At 43.3% G+C, this 20,000-nt stretch overlaps 1 protein-coding gene across 3 annotated transcripts in view; it reads left to right on the top strand.

Moving 5' to 3' along the window:
• The window catches only part of LOC107383029 (probable RNA-directed DNA polymerase from transposon X-element), a 111,094-nt gene that overhangs the window by 51,887 nt on the left and 39,207 nt on the right, over window positions 1-20,000 (top strand). For 2 of the 3 annotated variants that reach the window (XM_070548999.1, XM_070549005.1), the window contains exon 4: window positions 724-15,859. The exons of the other annotated variant lie outside the window; for it this stretch is intronic. In XM_070548999.1, coding sequence (XP_070405100.1) covers window positions 8,454-10,232 — 1,779 coding nt within the window. In that variant the 5' untranslated portion in view covers window positions 724-8,453 and the 3' untranslated portion in view covers window positions 10,233-15,859. Of the gene's footprint in view, window positions 1-723; window positions 15,860-20,000 lie in introns of those variants that run through there. 3 annotated transcript variants of the gene reach the window in all.

The following is a 20,000-nucleotide window of genomic DNA, read 5'->3' as shown; positions in this document are numbered from 1 at the left end:
AGTAATTTTTGATTAGTGCAGCTCAAGTTCAGCTTCACTGTATTTTAACGAGGCTCTAACTGTGCAGAGCAGCTAACGCTAAAGCAGCTGGTTTACACAAAAGCAATTAGATCTGGTGTGAGATGCAAAAAGAGAGTTACAATAAGAAGAGCCGGTGCAGCAGCCAAAAGTAACCTGCTGTTACTGTAACGAGGGACCCCGATAACACAGTAATAACAGGCTAATCGTATTTGGGTTCAGAAACCACAACATGCTAATTCAATTAGCTTAATAAGCCCCTGTAGATAAAGGGCTTGTTTCAACCGCCGTGATTGGCTCCAGGTCCCAGAGAGGCTGTCCTCTGGGGTAGTTCGTCTTAGCGTTGGTCGCCTCCGGAAGAGAGGAAGCTTCCAGTCTGAGAATCCAGTGTGTGTGTGTGTGTGTGTGTGTGTGTGTGTGTGTGTGTGTTTTAGAAAACTGAGAGAAACTTTCACTCTGAGTGCGAGGTTTAATGCTGGAACTTGTGCCTAAACGACCCAGAGTAGGGTGAAACACACACATACACACGCGTGTTTCTTTGGGTGCATCCTTCCAAACACCGAGGAGAAAAGTTGCTGATCCCTTGGAACTTTCTTTATTGTTCTCCTTCACAAATGCGCAGCACAACGCCCAAACAAAAACAGCTCTTAGTCTATTGTCCCGGTGTTGTGTCTCAGTTCGCCCTGAGAGTCTGTCTCTGCGCAGGGCTCTTTGTGTGGAGATGCGCTGAAAGCACGGACGTATTGTTTTCCCCGGCTAAGGAGGAGAATGGAACTGCTACAGTGCAGAGAATTGGCTGCTGAGCCCGGCGAGGAGATTCTCCACACGGTATTAGGGAGAAGGATCACAACGCTCCACCGCCACGCTGGCCTCTGCTCACCCTTCATCACACGCACACTCCCCTTCCCCCTGTGAAATTTGCAATCGCTCTTAACCCTTTGTTTCTCTGCAGACGAGCTAATCTGTTTATGGGCGCCTTTGTTTGTACATATGCATGTGCGTACACACACACTCACACATTCGTCTGCAGGCCAGGAGCCAGCTGACACCAGCAGAATATAGCACGTATCCCCAGAGACAACCCCCCCTCCCCCCTACACACACACACACATTCCATGTTTGAGTCCTGAATGTGCAACCGTGTCCGGCTACATGCATATTCCGTCTCGCTATAGGACATGATGGAGGACCTGATAGGAGACGAGCAAGGACGAAGACAACTGCTCATATTTAAAGAAGGGTTTGTTCAGGAAAAAGTGAGACAGGAGGAAAAGGGAAGGGGAGTGGAGGGGGTATCATCGCTGGATCTACACTTTAGCAAAAAATAAAAATAAATAAATCATCCTAACTCTGTCTCTTTCCTCACGCCGGCTCGTTCCCCTTCACCAAACATCACAGAAATGGGAGAGATTAGAGCGCGCGGATTAGACGCCACAAAGCTGCTTCGTTCTGAAGCTATTGTGCTCCTTTCTTCCCAGCTTCTTTCATTTCATAAAACCACATTATACCAAGTGATGGTAAGACTCTCACGCTCACAATACCAGCCTCTCAGTCGACTACAGGATATGAAACACTATAATTACGTCAGAAGTAAACACCTTTCACCGGACGCTTCATCCAACCTTGCAGTGGCACAACTTGTTTGTGACTTGGCCTTACCACATTTCTTTGCCTCCACTTCTCTGATTAATGACGCACACACCTACGCACACACACTCTTTTGGGCACGTGCTCTCAACACCAACTTAGCAGTGCTATTAGTAATGATTGAACCCTATCCAGTGGATGTAATATATTAGCAGGGAGATTATTCTGACGTTAAAACATGTTCCTCGCGCTGACAGCATCATCAATCACCCTCACGCCGCCCGTAGAAGGCTCACACACTGGACGTAATTGCTTCAGGATGGGGTTGGGTTGGGGGATGGGGATAGGGGTGAGGAGAGGGAGAAGGGGGGAGATTTGGAGTGAGTGTTTGTCTATTCTAACAGGCAAGTGCAGAACTGGTGAAAGATTCAGATTGTGTGAAACAAGCTCTGATGCGAGTCATCGCTCGTAACAAAGAAGACCGCTAGCTTTTGTAATGTTTAATAAATAGTATGTTGGGTTATGCAAATTGCTTTAAGAGCTTTAAGAGTTTTAGGATGATTAGTCAGACGATTCTAGGATTCATTTATTCATTAAGAGATTGAGCACACTTTGTTTTGATTCAAGAAACAGTCAGGTTTATAAAAATAAACTACTATTTACTGTGAGTGGATGCAAACTAAAGGATGGTGTCTGGAACTTATGTGTAAATGTAATGTAATCAGAATATTCGTATCTCAGAGAGCTGAGTTCTGGACTTTAAAGAATTTGCTTTCCAAATAAGCTAAGTGGTTTCTTATTAAAAGTATCTAGACGCAATCTGTCTGAAGTGTCCACCTCACCCGTTCTGGAGACCCCCGTCTGGATCCGAGATGTCGGGAGGAAGGATGACCCCGCGCACGAGATGGGCAGAGAAACCTTAGTGCGACCAGGTCGGTCCTGAGATGTCTCCGGGTCACAACGACTGATGAAACTGGTTGTGCCTTAAAAATAACTCTGGAGGAGTTTAGCAATATTCTGCTTTGTTCTGCAGGAAACTATTTTGTTGTCATCAGCTTCGCAGGTGCGAGAAACGTTCAAAAGATTTTGACGACGTGTCAAAATCCTTGCTAGTCAAAGAGGTCTTGCGACGGATGGTCGGTCTGAAGCTCGCTCTAGAACTGAAGGGAAGACCAGAATAATCTAGTTTTAAGGAATTGATGTTTTGGATAAAAGGCCAACCAAAAGTTGACAAGTTTCAGGATGTTACCAAGCATCTCAGAGACACACCCTCTGTGATCTGGAGACTCTGAATCTGGGCAAAATGGGTTAGCTGAACTTTACTCTGTCCTTGTGTGAGTGCAAATAGTGATGACTTTTTTTTCATTTATTATTGAAATAGAAATAAAAAACAATACTAACAAATAAAATGAGGTTTCTCAAACCAAGAACATGAAAAGGGAAAAGAAAGAAGAAAGTTATCTGCCCCTTTTTAACTAAAATGACATTTTTACAATGAAATAACAATAATTATAAATTAGCCTACACAGAGTATTTGCTCGACTGGTTAGCTGACTTGAGTTCAATTTGTAAAGAAGAAAGAGAAAATTAATAGTAATAATAATTCAAAAAGCAAAAGGATTTTTGCACATATTCATACATTAAAGTGCATCGCATGCCCATATGGTTGCACATACTTCATATATACATATACGTACATATAAATATACACACGTATCCACTACATATACACATACAAAACATACATACATATTTATACCTACACACATCTTCCATAGCTTTATTTATTTATTTTTTGTATAATTGATTTGCACGTATATGATTCCAGTATTTAATTTTTAATTAGTCCGTCCAGTAAACATGCTGAGCATAAATCATTAAGCACAGATTAATGAACATTTCATTGTTTCGTAATTATTATAAGTTGTAATAAACAAACGTTTATTTAATGAGTATCTTTAATTATAAAAATCTTCTTTTCTTCTGATCTTCTGTGAATCGAGGAGTTTATTTCATGAGTTTCTCTGTAGTGGACCTTGGAGGAGAGAATGTTATTGTTTATCGTTTATTATCTCTGTCAGGCTCTGACTCCAGCTGGTGTGAGGATGGCAGGCTCTGATTTAAAGGGACTACGTGCAGACTTTCAGTCTCCTGTGAGGGAAAATAATGTAGGCTGGAGTCGTAGCCAGGGCAAAATGACCTGGCTGTGGACTTGACCTGTGGGTCTCAAAATCAGGCCTTTTCGTGACGTTACACTACTGACAACAACGTTAAAGAGACGAAAGAAACAAATTTATCTTTTACATAATTTCTCTCAAGACGAAATTCTTGAGGCGCTTCACAAGAACAACATTTTGAAAATAAAAAAGATTAATAACAAATTATTTAGAAATATTTAAAAAATTGTGATTAAAATGTGAGGAAAGAGAGAGAGAAAATCAATAGAAAAGAGGGAAATCAGTGGATCCCAGAAAAGCGGGAATAGGTAAAAAGAGCAGAATAAAGAGAGAGAGGTGAAGAAGGTCATACAAAAGCCAGCTTGAACAAGTGAGTCTTCAGCTGCTTTTTAAAGGAGACCACTGAGTCCACTGATCTCAGACTCAGGGGAAGAGAGGTCCAGAGTCTGGGGGCCACAGCAGCAGATGATCTGTCACCTTTGACCTTTAGCCTGGTGCTGCACAACCAGTAGGCTTTGATCACTGGACCTCAGGGACCTGCTGGGGGTGTAGGGACTAAGAAGATCACCAATGTAAGATGGTGCTTGTCCATGTAAGGCCCTGTAGACCAGAACCAGGATCCTGAAATAAACCCTGAAGTTGATGCTAAACTGACAGAAGGTTTGGTGTGGGAAGCAAGCTGACCAAGAGAGTCTCTGACTTTGGGAACCAGCTTGTCTGTAGAAAGCTCCCACCATCCAGGTTTTAAAGTCTCTTTTCGGAGTATTTCTCTTTTCTGATGCCACCATCTAGTAGCTGACAAGCATATCACACAAACAATTTCTCCTTCCGTTTTTTAAGATGGTGACTTCACGTTTCTTGTTTTTTTTATGTCCTTCTGTAGCCGACAAACAACTAAAACACGTTGTTTTATGAGTATTATTTTCATGTCATGTTTTGTTTTCATTTATTTATATTTTAGAGACTTACTTGTCCGTGAAAAGTTCCTCAACTCTGCTTCAGCCGAGGTATTCCTTAATTTTGAAGTACATAAGCGGTAGGCTAACGCTATTGGTTAGTTCTGGTCGACACTAAGTTTCCTATTGCACAGACCTCTGCGGGTCAGGGGGCATGCCTAGCAAAAAAAAAAAAAAAAAGACGTACTGCTTACTTTATTTCACAGTACATGATAAGATAATCACTTTTACGGATTTCTGAAAAATCATACGTAATTTCTGAAAGGGAAAAACTCTGGAAAGATACTTTAATAGTGAAACAGTGTGAGTGGCCTGTCAATGTATCCCAGTTGATCAAGGCCCTGGCTACTTGGCCAAAGGGATGTCCCTTTGGCTGGCTGGTTAGCATGCATGACTCTCACCTGGGAGTCTGGGGATCAAATCCCACCCGGGCCCTCGTTTCTCCGCCTTGCCACATTTGGTGTTGTAGCAGGACTGGTTGGCGTCTCAAACAGTTAATTGTGAAGCCTATCACCTGTAAGGAAGGATAGTATAAATGGGGGCGCTGTAGCGCCTCCCTCTCTCTCTTTCTCCCTCCATCCTTTGCATGTCTGCTGTGGAGAGGACTTCCTGTTCCATTGACCCATATGAGGAAGTGTGTGATCATGTGCAAGACCTCTAACACTTCAACTGTGAGTATGCCCAATCCCAGTGGGTGCAACATGGGAATTGGTCTATAATAGGGAGCCTACGTCACTTCCGCATCATGGGTCCCCAGAAAAAAAATGAATGCAAGTCAACGGGGCTAAAAACGTTATTTTCTAATCGCTTTGCCTCACGCCCTGGATCGCACATGTGTTGTGCTGCAATTTAAATGAAAAGTAATGATGGGTGTTTCGACCACGCCAGTCACGTAATTTGAGATTTATTAGCTTGTAAAAGTTCGTAATTAGCATGACTACAAACTAGAAAGCAGTCTGTTGCATATGTGACGTCACCACATAATCTCCTCTCGCCTAGCGTAGCTGCTACTTACCACATGACCAGATTCATGGTGGTTCTTTCCTCCTGTGGGAAGTTTGCTGAACTTACAGCCATTTTCCCTCAGCTTTCCCCGTGTCTGGCTCGATGGCGTCACTTTTGTGAAGCGCATTTGTAGTCTTGGACTTATTTTCACACAAAACCTAAAATATTGTGTCCCCCCCACCCCACCCCCGTTCGAAAGTAAGCGCGTTCTCTGTATCAAAATGTGTCTTTAAAATTCACGGACATCATGTGTGAAATCCATGGCACAAAACAAGCGGAATTAGAAAATAGCGTTTTTAGCCCCGTTGACTTGCATTCAATTTTTCGTTGTTCCGGGAAGTGTCATTTGGAATTCTAGGATGTCCAAGGAAGATTGGCTATTTAGTGTAAGAGGAAACCGTTTTCCCTCGCTGCAGGGTTTTTAAGTTTACAGCCGGATCTTGAGGAGTTTTAAAAAAAAAAAGTAAACTCATCACTATAGAAAACATCCTTTCTTGTTTTGCAAAACAAACCAGTTTCAGTTGATTTCATAAAAGAACCTGAAAAACATCAAATGTGAACTTGCAATAAATCTTGTTGCATTTTAGCACACTGACTGACTTTTTATCTTTATTTAGCTCAATTGAGGTTATCATATCAATTGATTATTAGGCTATCCTATGTATTCACTTTAATAAGTTGAGGCTGTTTACAAGTTAGAGCACATATCTCATGATCAGATTAAATGTGTATCATTTAATCAAAAATTAAGGTAAAGCTGATTATGATTTAGACCTAAGTGTGCAGCCGGTCTGTTTCTTTTCTAGGATAATGAAAACTGGTGAAAAATAGGTCTAAATCTTGTTTCCTCTAGGGAATCCAGTCTCGAGCTCCTTTTTCATAAGAGTGGACCTATTTGTCCTTGGGTATGAAGGTGGCATTGTTTTTTTAGTCAAAACAGAAACACTTGTCCCCCCAGTTTGGGAGGGACACGTTGTAGATTGGTTACGGCCTAGCAGGGCACTAGAGCTGTGTGCATCCCTAGCTCCTCGCACCGCTCACTACTATAATCTAAGCAGGAGTGTAACAGCTGCAGCTTAGACATCTCATGGGGCTCAAAGGCGATGTACAGTTGCATGTCATCTGCATAAAGATGGTAAGAGATTATTTTATAGGAGCTCAGGGTATGCTGGAAAGGACGCAGATAAAGGAGTAACAGTGGAGGCCCCAGCACAGAACCTTGTGGGACACCATGGGTGAGGGAGGGGATGGAGGACCGAAAATTGATGACGGCCACAGAGAAGGAGCGCTCAGAAAGATAAGAGGAGAACCACTCCAGAGCAGCTCTTGACAGGCCTACCCAGTCTCTCACCTTCTCCAGTAGCAGGTGATGGTCAACAGTGTCAAAGGCTGCAGTCAGGTCCAGCAGGACCAGAACAGAACAGTCCCCTGCATCACTGTGAGCCAGAAGGTCATTAGAGACCCTAAGAAGAGCTGTTTCAGTAGAATGAGCTCTACGAAAACCTGACTGGAAGCTATCATAGATGTTATGTTCATCAAGAGCAGCTGTGAGTTGTTTAGCCACAACCTAACGCCACCCCAGGCTATATTTATATTCGCACCATTCCACTGGTGATGGGTCATCCAAGTACTTGGAGGTCAACTACACACAGTGGGATTCAAACATTTGGGCAGCCTTGTTAATCTTCATGATTTTCCTGTATAAATCGTTGGTTGTTAAAATAAAAATCTTAAATATATCATACAGAAACACACACAGTGATATTTGAGAAGTGAAACAAAGTTTAAAGGATTTACAGAAAGTGTGCATACATTTGGACGATGTGGTCGTTTTATTGATTCCAAAACCTATAGAACTAATTGTTGGAACTAAAAATTGGTTTGGTAAGCTCCGTGACCCTTGACCTCCATACACAGTTGAATCCAATCATGAGAACAATTTTTTAAGGGGGCTAATTCTTAGTTTCCCTCCTCTTTGAAAATTCTCTGAAGAGCAGCAACACGGGGGTCTCAAAACAACTCTCACATGAGCTGAAAACAAAGATTGTTCACCTTCATGGTTTAGGGGAAGGATACAGAAAGCTGTCTCAGAGATTTCAGCTGTCTGTTTCCAAATTGAAATGACCAGGTCTTACTTGGTCTTGCTACAAGCAAGATGGCGCCCATGAGTGGCTGTGCGTCTGCTAGGCTCCTGGTCTGTTTTGGTTATTTGTTGTTTTTTATTGTTTTTTGTCTATCTGGTGCAGAGTCCCTGCTAACATATGATCGAGACTTACTGTTGTCGATCAGGTCCGCGATGATCAACCTCCAGAACTCCGATACCGGACCCGCTTTCCCACCGCCTCTGGAACCTGGCGTTAACCCAGGTCTCGGCCCTCTGTTACCTGTCGGCCTGCCGCTGCCCAGGAGGCGATGGAAGAGGAAACGGGGGAAGAGAGCCGGCTTCTTCGTTCAGCTTTGAAAGATCCTGAGAGGCGAAGCTCTTCCCGATCGCTGCTCCGCGGCTGTGTTGTGGTGGATCCAACAGAAACTTAACGGAGGTGGGCTGATCTCGCTGCTAAATGGAGCCCCTGATGCGGGACGCTACCTGAAGGCGTGGGAGACAAAGAACCACCGTGGGCGCAGCCTGGAGTCGCTACGTAGCTTAGCCCGCCAGCCGCCCGACATTATCGAGCCCGCGGCACACACATCGCCAGATTCCTCCGCGAAAATGATGTTGATTAACGCGCGCTCCATCGCCAACAAGTCTCACATCCTCAACGATCTGTTCCGGACCAAAAAATTAAACTTTTTGTGGATTTCTGAGTCGTGGCAGCGCGAAAATGACGTCACTCATCTCCGTGAGCTCTGTCCTCAAGACTGCTCTTTCTTCTCTGCTCCACGGACCACAGGCCGCGGTGGAGGAACAGCTGTTATCTTTAAGAAACACTTTTCGTGCCAAATTATATCCTCAAACTCCTACAGCTCATTCGAGATGATCATGATTAAAATTGGTCGAGCTCTACCAGTTTATGGAATTCTGGTCTATCGCCCACCAGGATATACTTCATCCTTCCTGTCTGACTTTCTTCATCTCCTATCTTCAACTATTAAACTAGACAGGATAATCATTGTTGGAGATTTCAACATCCAAGCTGAGGATCTATCTAACAGCTCCACTAGGGAGTTCCTAAACATGATGAACTCTTTTAACTTCTCTCAACGCGTGTCTGGTCCCACTCACAGAGCAGGCCACACCCTGGATCTGGTCTTTTCCTACGGACTTTTTGTTGATAAGCTGCAGATAAATGATGTGTTCAGTGACCATAAGTCAGTTTCTTTTCATATTAACCTAAATTCTGAATCTCTTTTACCAGACTCTGCCAAGCAACGACGTATTATCAACAGTTCTACCATTTTAAATTTCTCCTCCCTCTTTGACTTTGTACCTCCTTCCTCTGATGACGTAGAGCTCCTTACCAACTCATGTAATGATCACTGCCTCAAAATTCTAGATCAGGTCGCCCCTTACAAAACCAGCCGCAGTTCCAGTGCCTCCAGCTCACCCTGGCTGAACAACCAGATTCTTGAACTTAGACGCTCCTATAGAAAAGCGGAACGACGGTGGAAGAGGACAGGTCTGGTTGTTCATCGCGAATATTTTAAAGAACTTCTCGAGTCTTACAACGAAGCTGTAGAAAATGCCAGGTCTGCTTTCTTCAGCAACCTCACATGCCAAAGTAAGAATAATCCTAAGGTTTTTTTTGATACCATCTCCAGCATCGTGTCTTCTCCTCCGCAGCAGGCTCAGCTATCTTCAGCTGATGATTGTAACACCTTTTTCCACTTTTTTGAAAACAAGGTGCTGAATCTGAGATCCAGCATTCCACCAGCCCTCGCCCCCTCAGGAGGGGAGGCCCCCCAGTGCTCCGAGTCTTTCACCTCCTTCTCCCCAATTACACTAAATGACTTAGCCTCAATAATCAGTCAGATGAAACTCTCATCGTGCTCTTCAGATATCTTAACTCCCTCTGTCTTAGTCGGGTCCCTTGCCTCTATCAGTCCATCTCTGTTGACTATGATCAACAGCTCACTGAGCCAAGGCTGTGTTCCATCTTACTTTAAAAATGCAGTAGTGACTCCTCTCTTAAAGAAACCCAACCTTGACGCCAGCTCCACCAGTAACTTTAGGCCCATTTCTAAGCTACCTTTCATCAGCAAAGTACTTGAGAAGGTTGTGGAAACCCAACTAAGATCCTGGTTTTCTAAGTCAAAGATCTCTGACCCCTTCCAGTCTGGCTTTCTGAAGCAGCACTCAACTGAGACTGCTCTAGTAAGGGTGCATAATGACCTCCTGATGGCTGCTGATGCTGGGAAATGCTCTGTCATGGTCCTGCTCGACCTCAGTGCAGCTTTTGACACTAGACCACAACGTACTACTAAACAGGTTAAATGCCCTGGCTGGGATTTCAGATTCTGCTCTAGACTGGCTCTCTTCCTATCTCACTAACAGAACGTTCACAGTGAAGTCAGAAACCTTCTCTTCAGATACTGCCTCTCTAACATGTGGGGTTCCACAAGGCTCAGTTCTAGGGCCTCTACTATTCGCTTTCTATATTCTTCCCCTAGCTGGTATCATTCAGTCTTTCCCAGACATCTCCTACCACATCTACGCTGATGATATTCAGCTCTATATGTCCTTTATGCCACACCAGTTGGACAGGCTGGCCACACTTGTACTCTGCCTGACCCAGATCAGTAACTGGCTGTCCAGCAATTTTCTTGTCCTCAATGCTAACAAAACAGAGACCCTGATCGCTGCACCCCCGGAACTTCAGCCAAAAATCGAGCAAGAAATTGCCTCTTTTTGCCCATCAGCCAAGGCCAACATCAGAAACCTAGGAGTTATTTTTGATCCAGCTTTAAGTTTAGACTCACACGTCAAAACCATCTACCCGCTCTTGTTTCTTTCAACTGAGAAACATTTCAAAAGTCCGTAAACTGGTTTCTACTGCAGATCTGGAAAAAATCATCCATGCCTTTGTGTCATCACGCTTAGACTACTGTAACGCTCTTTTTACTGGTCTCAGCAAAACCTCCCTCTCACGCCTTCAAGCCATCCAAAATGCAGCAGCCAGACTCCTAACCAAATCCAGCAGACGAGCTCACATCGCTCCAGGTTTACAGTCCCTCCACTGGCTCCCGGTAGAATATAGAATACAGTTTAAAGTTTTAGTGCTGACCTATAGAGCTCTTAACAACCAGGCTCCAAGCTACCTATCTGAGCTTTTATCCCCACACACCACCTCTCGGAACCTTAGATCCACATCTGAAAACCTCCTGGCTGTTCCTCGAACCAGACTGAAAACCAAAGGGGACAGGGCCTATCAGACTATTGCACCCAGACTTTGGAACAGTCTACCTTCTAATCTCCGTCTCTCTAACACTGTAGAGGTCTTTAAAAATCATCTAAAAACTCACCTTTTCATCCAAGCGTTCCCTCCCTAAATGTTTCAAAAAGATGGCCTTGTTTGGGTTCACACCTTCACTTTGTTTATACTCATGATTTTGTTTTCTACCTTTAACACTCCTATTGTTTTTCGGATGTTTTTATTGGTTAGTGGTATTTTCCCTGATCTTTATCATGTTGTACAGCGCTTTGTGATTTATATCTGTGAAAGGTGCTCTATAATTAAACTTTTACTTACTTACTTACTTACTTACATTCCACTTTTGGTTCTTTTTTAAACACAGATAAGGGTTTTCTTTACCTTGCTGACGGTTTCGTTTGCAGCTGCAAACATCTTCAGAGCTGACGCTCACGCTGCTTCCACAGTTGGGAACTTATTGAGGAAATGGAAGACCACAGGCACAGTTCAAGACTCAGCCATCTGACCAATCAGTGGATAAGTGATTAAATGGGTTTTTTCCAACCAGTGCTGTGGCAAAGCCATATGACAGAGCAGCATCATTTGAACTGGTCCTAAATTGGCCCAGTGCCTTCAGCTGATACTGATTGCTGGATCTGACTGCTTAGTCTGTCTGAACAAGATTCCAGGCCTCCAACGATTTATACAGGAAATTCATGAAGATTAACAACCCAAACTTTTGCATCCCACTATATGCAAAATAATACACCTATATTGGTCACATGTAGTTTGAGGTAAGCTGAAGTGATGGTTCAAATTTAATGCATGCACAATTCTGCAAGCACTACTGCTGCATTTTTAAGCAACACTAACTTTAACACTCTGTGTACTGATGGACTACGGTGGAGTGAGACATGAGATGAATGATGGTGTGTGTGTGTGGAATGTTGTTATCAGAACCAGCAGATCCGGAGAAGCAGTTAGTTCTGAGTGGGAGTGAACGTTTTGCTCTAAACTTTAGTCAAAGATTTATAACACACATGAAACGCCATCTGTCGGTCTACGTACCCCAGGGGAAGCCTCCGTTAGATCCAGAATGTCGAGGTCCTCTTGAACCCTCCTTGGAACCGAAGCCGGTAGAAAAGCAGCGGTGCCGACCAAACTAGTCTTGGAATGCTTCCAGGTCACGACAGGTTATTACTGGCGTCTCCGAGACCCTGAAGGGGTCGTGAGGTTCAGCTTTTATTCTGAAGGAACCGTTGTGGTCAGGTGTAACTTGCAACAGATTTTATCCAGCTTGTCGAGGTTCTTTTTGGCTGAAGAGGAAGTCCGGATGGCCGGTCCGAGATTTCTCTAGAACACTTTGAACTAATGAAAAGGTGGCGTGGGATAGTTTTTATAATTGTCATGATTTGGTTTACTGGCGAATCAGAATTTGACATGAAAAAGAGGGTTTATACAAACACCACAGAGAACCACGCCCAGCGCCAGAAACGAAGGTTCTGATTGGATCAGACTAAAGGAAATGTGTCATGTGACGTTAGCATTACGTGTCATCAGTGTCTAGTGCAAATGTCCAGGATTATAATTACTTGTAAAATACGAATGATGACAGGATTATAATATCAAGTAATAACATTGTCATTTCACAGATTGATTGATCATTGGGCTCACATTATTATTGGTAATAACAGAGTTGTTGATTATGTGTTTATCAAACGAGTGTTCGTCTTCGTCTTGAGCTGTAACAAAGGTGAAGCAGTTCAGATGAGCAGAGTGCATGAAAGACCTTGGCCACTATCTCATGCAGATTAGCCTGTCAGAGACTTTATGTCTCTGCTCGAGCAGACGCAGCAGATCATGACCTTTAGCTCAAAAACAGGACATTCATGACGCTACATATGCATGACCCAAAGGTATGCCTCTCTGATGGGTATGGTGTTTTTTCTACACCTGATTCTGAACAACTCCTGGACTGACTACCGTTCACAATGACTGCAGTTTGTGTGCTGAAGATCTCTGGCTCTCTGGTCCCACACGAAGACCAAATGATCACAAATTCAACCCAAATCATTTCAAGATGTAGATGAGAAAATACAGTGAACAATCATACACTGTGAACTCATATTGCTGTCATTGATAATAAAACAACAGTCGGCAAAAATAATGCAACACAGTGTTTTATTTTGAAATATATCAGATGCAGTTTGCTGTTCCACGTCTCACTTCCTGTCTGGCTCATGTCCTTTCTTTAACTTCATAACAATCTGCATGGGGGGTCCAAAAACACACACTCTATGCAGAAACTTGACGGCACCTCAGCCGGTGTGAATGCCATACAAACACCAGACTGCAGAGAGGGTTCAGATTTGTTGGTCAGTGAGTGTATAGCTTGAAAAAAATGTAAGAACTCCTCTTTTCCACTTCACATATAAACAAAAAAGCTCCAGAATTGGTTATTTAATCAACACATTTTTGGTTTTGCAGTGACTGCGTAGCTGAAACACGTTGCAGGTTTCACAGATGAAATAAAAAAAATAAGCTCTGAATCATCCTCAGGTTGTGTCAGAGCAATCAGAGTTAGTAATCATAAAACAGCATCGAGTTATTTTTATGAAGAAAGTTCCTTAAAGCATCTATATTTCCGGTAGTTTTCCAACCCTACTGCCTCCACCTGCTCAGGACTTGTCCCTCAGCCTCGGTGTTCTCATGCTGCTCACACACAGGTGTAGATGCAAGGCGTGCCGCGGTCTGTGACGCACACTTTTAGGTTTTTGTTATCTGATATAATTCACGCTTTTCATGCCTCTTTTCCTCCTTTTTTCAGTAGCCGAGACCTCTCCAGCTCTCTCTGTTATGTGATGCAGTGATTAGTATTCTGCTCAGGCACCAGGATGGAAAGCAGAGTGGCTGCCGAGAGGTGTGTTGAATCACATCACTCATATTCCACTGTGTGTGTGTGTGTGTGCGTGCATGCGTGCGTGTGTGTGTGTGTGTGTGTGTGTGTGTGTGTGTGTGTGTGTGTGTGTGTGTGTGTGTGTTAGAGGAAAGGGACCAAATCAATCTTTTATCATTGACCGGCCACTAAGTGTTGTGCGTGCAAGCGTCGCTCTGCTTTGTTTAAACACACATTTACCATCTAAGTGAGCTGCTCTGCCACCATTTGTCAGTTTCACCCTGCATGGTGTGTGTGTGTGTGTTTTGCATTTGCGTGCATGCGTTCACACACATCCCAAGGTCAACTGCACCCGATCGGTGTTCGCTAGTAAATGCAGAAAATCCATTGCAGTTCCACAGAGCAGCTTAAGCCTTTTTGGTTTAATGTGTGCATAAAACGCAGGAAAGTTTCATTTCTTATACGTTTTTGAATTAAAATGAGCCAATTACACATAATTGCAGCTAAATATAACGACTGTGGTGTGTCATTTAGAAGAATTACAGCTCAGTGATGTAGTTTAATCATGAGTTACAAAAGAAACAGAAAATAAATACGGAGAAGGAAGATGGAAAATCCTGAATCTCACAAACAGCATGAGGTAAACTCTTGGGTCCAAATTCTGTGACGTGCAGCTCTGGTTCTTTCTGAGAAACAGGGAAACTCGGCAGGACTGAGAACTTTTCCAGACACACCCAGTCCGTTAGCTGCTAGGGGAGCTTTCATTTTAATTCGCAGATTATTTCTTTAAAAGTAGAACCTACGCTAATTACTTTGATGTGGTTGGTTTTGCTTCAGAAGGTTTGATAGTTTGAGGAGCTGATTATAAAAAACTCAGTACCACTATCGTATGAAGATCCAATACCTCAATCTGAATAAATACGGCTGTATTCTGAACGTAATAGCCAGCTAGCCGCTAGTTTTAGCAGAACCAAAACAAAAGTGTAATTACGTCTGTTAGGGATTTTATCAATCACCTAATACCTGCAGCCAAGAGAAAAGAGAGACAAATAACCACACAAGGTACTGTCTGCAAATCAGGACAGACGCTCGATCAGAGGCAAAGAGCAGCTGCCCTTCAAGTTTACTTATAACATGAGATTAGAGAGTGTGTGTGTGTGTGTGTGTGTGTGTGTGTGTGTGTGTGTGTGTGTGTGTGTGTGTGTGTGTGTGTGTGTGTGTGTGTGTGTGTGTGTGTGTGTGTGTGTGTGTGTGTGTGTGTGTGCATAAAGTAATACATAATATATTCAGTCAATAGGATTAATGATCAAACAATAATAAAACAAGAAATTGCGATACCAATGTCATTTTAAAACAAGTGTAAAATTAAACAATTTAAAAAGTACAACATAATGTCATAAACCCGACATCACGTGTGCGTTACATGGTTGTTCTAGCAGAAGAGTTGCGATGGTCTAGCAGGAAGTACACCAGGCTGCACAGGAAGTAGCTGCTGCTATTCATGCTTGCAAATAGAGCCATATAATTGGGAGAAAATACGTGTTCCATTGTGAAATAAACCGAAATATAATAGTTAATAAAATGGACTTCACATTAAATGCTATATAATAAAATCGCAGTTGTTTTAACTGGATCATTTGCAACTTTTTCATATTTTATAATCATTTTCTTGAGTGAAGTGTCACCGCCCTCTGTGGCCAGAACATCACATTTGCAACTTCAGAGTGCCGATCCGGTCTGTTGGATTTGAACTGAGCTGACATACCTGGTGCTGCAGTCTGGTTCCAGCATGTTTTAAATCATGACCCCAACTGATCTGTTTCATTTAGAGAGGAACTGCTCCTGTAGACACTATAGAAGGTGGGGGGGGGGGGGGGGGGGCATTTCAGGTGTTAAAAAGACGAACGCACAGCAAGGAGACAGGTTTGCTTTCGGTTCTACTAAACGCCAGAGGTGTAAAGAGTACTAAAATTTCCTACTTAAGTACGAGTACCAATACTTTTATAATTTTTTACTCAATTACAAGTAAAAGTACTTGCCTAAATTTTTACTCAGGTAAAAGTAAAAAGTATCGTAAACAAAATGTACTCAAAGTAAAAGTTACTTAGTTACATTTTTGTCAGCGTAAGGATGGCTACATCTAAGTTGTGCTAAATCACAACGCCAGTTCACGATTCGCTCGTGTGTGCACGCACACACGCACACACACACACGCACACACTCTCAAACACGCACAGCTTGAAGGAGGGACTTCTATCCAATCAGTGAGAACAGGACGTGCACATTGATTGGACGAGGTTTTTCTAGGATGGTAAGTTTCAATTGTGATTAAAATTATTCTTTATTTTGAGAAAAAATAATTTTTTAAGATGCCATCAGCATGTGAGGTATCTCAATGTTCTCATGACAAAACTCTAACATGAGTCTGTGCTCTAACCTGTCACATAACACGCTAAATGAAAGTCAAACATGTCAGATGGACCGTATGACAGCTGCTAACGTCGGCCCTGCCCTACTTTACCTCTACATTACAGTTCCTTTATCCATGTCCATCCTAGAGCTCCTCTCTGACCTTCATGCTTATTTAGAGCAGCTGATTTTTAAAGTTAGCAGAGTTCATCCTTGGTAGTGGGTTCACTCACTCATTTAACCCTTCACCACTGAAATCAGTTTGTTCATTCCAATCCTCCTAAATAATCCTCCAATCATCCAACTGGAATCCTTAAGGGTCCCGTAACGTCCATCCTGTCAGAACAGGCCTTGGGAGCCCAGGTGTTACAAGAACTAACGGTGTCTCCTCACCAGCATGAGCCTCCAACTGTGAAGGTTGGTCTCCAAACATGAACTTTAAATTCATGCATTCATCTCCTCTTGTAGCACTTTAACATGTTTTAAAAGGCTTGTATAATGATAAGTTACACCTCCCAGACCAAAGATAAGATAAAACATTATCATAAACACTGCAGAGATGTCATTATTTATTAAATATGTTATTTTCCTGAACCGTTACTGCAGCCAAGATATAGGACTGCAGGATTTGATGAAACCATGCTGTCTCATGCAGTCCTATATGTGTAACACACACACACACACACACACACACACACACTGCAGCATGTTAGAATCATGTGGATGACTAATTTAACTACATTGAACTACTTTAGTAATACTTTAATCTCTTATTCTGGAGTAAAATAAAGAAACAAGCTAAATCATCACATATCTGTGGCATCAAGGAGCATCTTCTGAGTTCAAACACAGGGATGGAGCACAATGTTTACACCTGAACAGTATCAGGATTAACTCACAGAGGCCTGCAGGTCTTCTGTTTTATGAGCAGAGCGCTGAGAATCCGCTTGTTATGAGCGCTCAACGTTATTTTGCCGCTGCCGTGCGGAGCGGTAGAGAAACCCGTTTCAAACACGGATCCGGGTCCGGCTACCGAACCGAGCAGAATTCTGATGACGTCACACCGGTGCGCGAAGGTGCGGGTTCCAAGGTTCCAACCCACAGGAGGGGAGGGAGAGAGGAGGTAAACAGCGAGATGAGGAACTGAACCGATGTCTTTGAGCAAAAGTGTAACCCCCACTGTCCTGTTGTGATGGTGGAGACGATGGACCAAGTGTGGTGGAGCTGACCAGGAGGCAGGAATGCAGGCAAGGATAAAGTAAAAATGGGTTTAATGACAGGATACGGCAGGAACAACATGACAAACAACAATGATCCGACAAAGACTGGCACAAGGAGGGAGGTATAAATACACAGGGAAATCAGGAACACATGGGCAGGTTAACGAGGGGCAGGTGAGAACAATAAGGGCTAATCAGGGCAGGAGAGAGACACAGTCAGGAAGGCAGGGGCAGATTGTGACAGTAAACCCCCCCCCCCCCCCCCCCCTTAAGGGGCGGATACCAGACGCCCACAAGGCCACACTACACAGGAGACTGGGAACACTTGACTTGGGACTAGGAACACTTGACTTGGGACTAGGAACACTTGACTTGGGACTAGGAACACCTTAACTGCAGCAGCCGGCGTGGGACCCAGCAGAGAACTGCAGCAGCAGGCGTGGGACCCAGCAGAGAACTGCAGCAGCAGGCGTGGGACCCAGCAGAGAACTGCAGCAGCAGGCGTGGAACCCAGCAGAGAACTGCAGCATGACGGACCTGCAGGCGTGGACCAGGAAGTGGGACGAAACTGCAGGAGCGACGCGAGGAAACCAGGAGCAGTAGCAGGTACTCGGCAACAATCCTGAGCAGGTGCACACCGTGACTCGACTGGATCCAACAGGCGGAGGCTTGGGTGAAGAGAAGCAGAACATGGAGCAGGAAGACCAGCCCTACCAACCCGGAGAATGTTGGCGTGCGTAGGGGGTTTTACCTCCATCAAAACTCCAGGATCCTCGGCTTCCATCGGAAAAAACAGGACGGGGCAGAAAGCAGGAGAGGAGAAGGGGTTCGACCACCCCGGGAACGAGTAGGATGCGCCAAAACCCCTTGAGTCAGAATCTCCCTCTGCTAAACAGAGAAAAAAGAAAAAAATAATCCTCCAGGACAGATGTTGCAGAGCTCACCACAGGTCCAGGCTGGTCAGATCATTCTGTCCTGTTGTGATGGTGGAGATGATGGACCAAGTGTGGTGGAGCTGACCAGGAGGCAGGAATGCAGGCACGGATAAAGTAAAAATGGGTTTAATGACAGGATACGGCAGGAACAACATGACAAACAACAAGGATCTGACAAAGAATGGCACAAGGAGGGAGGTATAAATACACAGGGAAATCAGGAACACATGGGCAGGTTAACGAGGGGCAGGTGAGAACAATATGGATCAATCAGGGCAGGAGAGAGACACAGTCAGGAAGGCAGGGGCAGATCGTGACACCCACACCCCCACGGTTTAGACGCGGCGCTCATGCAGGTGTCTCTTTCCGTTCTGACGCTGCTACACCTAATATTTTTAATTTATTAAGCCTATAATTTATTTTTACTCAGTAACAGATATGATTTAAAATGTAGCGAATTACAATTCTTTTTAAAAACCTCAAGTAAAAGTAAAAGTACAGCTTTTAAAAACGACTTAAAAAGTATAAATGTACAAAAAAAGCTACTCAATTACAGTAACGTGAGTAAATGTAATTCGTTACTTTCCACCTCTGCTAAATGGACACTAGAGGGTGGTAAAAGCAAGATTCACTGTTACCTCGAATATTAGTTTGTCAGTCTGACGTTCAAAAATCTGGTCGAATATAGTTTAATGATAGTTTACTGGTTTCCCATTTTTTAATTGTAGCTAGTTTACACCAGCTAATTAAATAAACTTGGGTTAACATCTACTGCACATAGATGGCCAATAAAGATGATTTTTATAAAAACATGAAAATACATTTTAGTTGAACAGCTTGTTGTGAGTTGTTCACAAACTCATTTTAGTTCAATCTGGGCTTAAAATAACAAATAGCGTCAAACGTTTCAAAATCTGTGAAAGTTTTTGGAGGTCAATCTCCAATGAAAGAATAACACACATCCTCATCATATTATTCAGTTCAATTCAATTCAAGTTTATTTATAAAGCGCCAAATCACGACAAGAGTCGTCTCAAGGCACTTCACATAATAAACATTCCAATTCAGGTCAGTTCATTAAGCCAATCAGAAATAAAGTGTCCTATATAAGGAACCCAGCAAATGCATCAAGTCACTGACTAGTGTCAGTGACTATACAGCAATCCTCATACTAAGCAAGCATGCAGCGACAGTGGAGAGGAAAACTCCCTTTTAACAGGAAGAAACCTCCAGAGGATCCTGGCTCAGTATAAGCAGCCATCCTCCACGACTCACTGGGGATGGAGAAGACAGAGCACACACACACACACACACACACACACACACACAACATATATACCAAGTAGTGTTTCTATGGTTACATTGTGATTTGTTAGTAAATATTCTATTTGGTGAGAGATAAACTTTATTGTTTTTATGTTTATTTATTTAGCAGATGCTTTTATCCAA

The sequence above is a fragment of the Nothobranchius furzeri genome, chromosome 1, assembly GCF_043380555.1.
Source record: "Nothobranchius furzeri strain GRZ-AD chromosome 1, NfurGRZ-RIMD1, whole genome shotgun sequence".
NCBI classification, from domain to species: Eukaryota; Metazoa; Chordata; class Actinopteri; order Cyprinodontiformes; family Nothobranchiidae; genus Nothobranchius; species Nothobranchius furzeri.
Note: the sequence above shows the minus strand (reverse complement) of the source record. Positions and strands in the feature narration are given on the sequence as shown.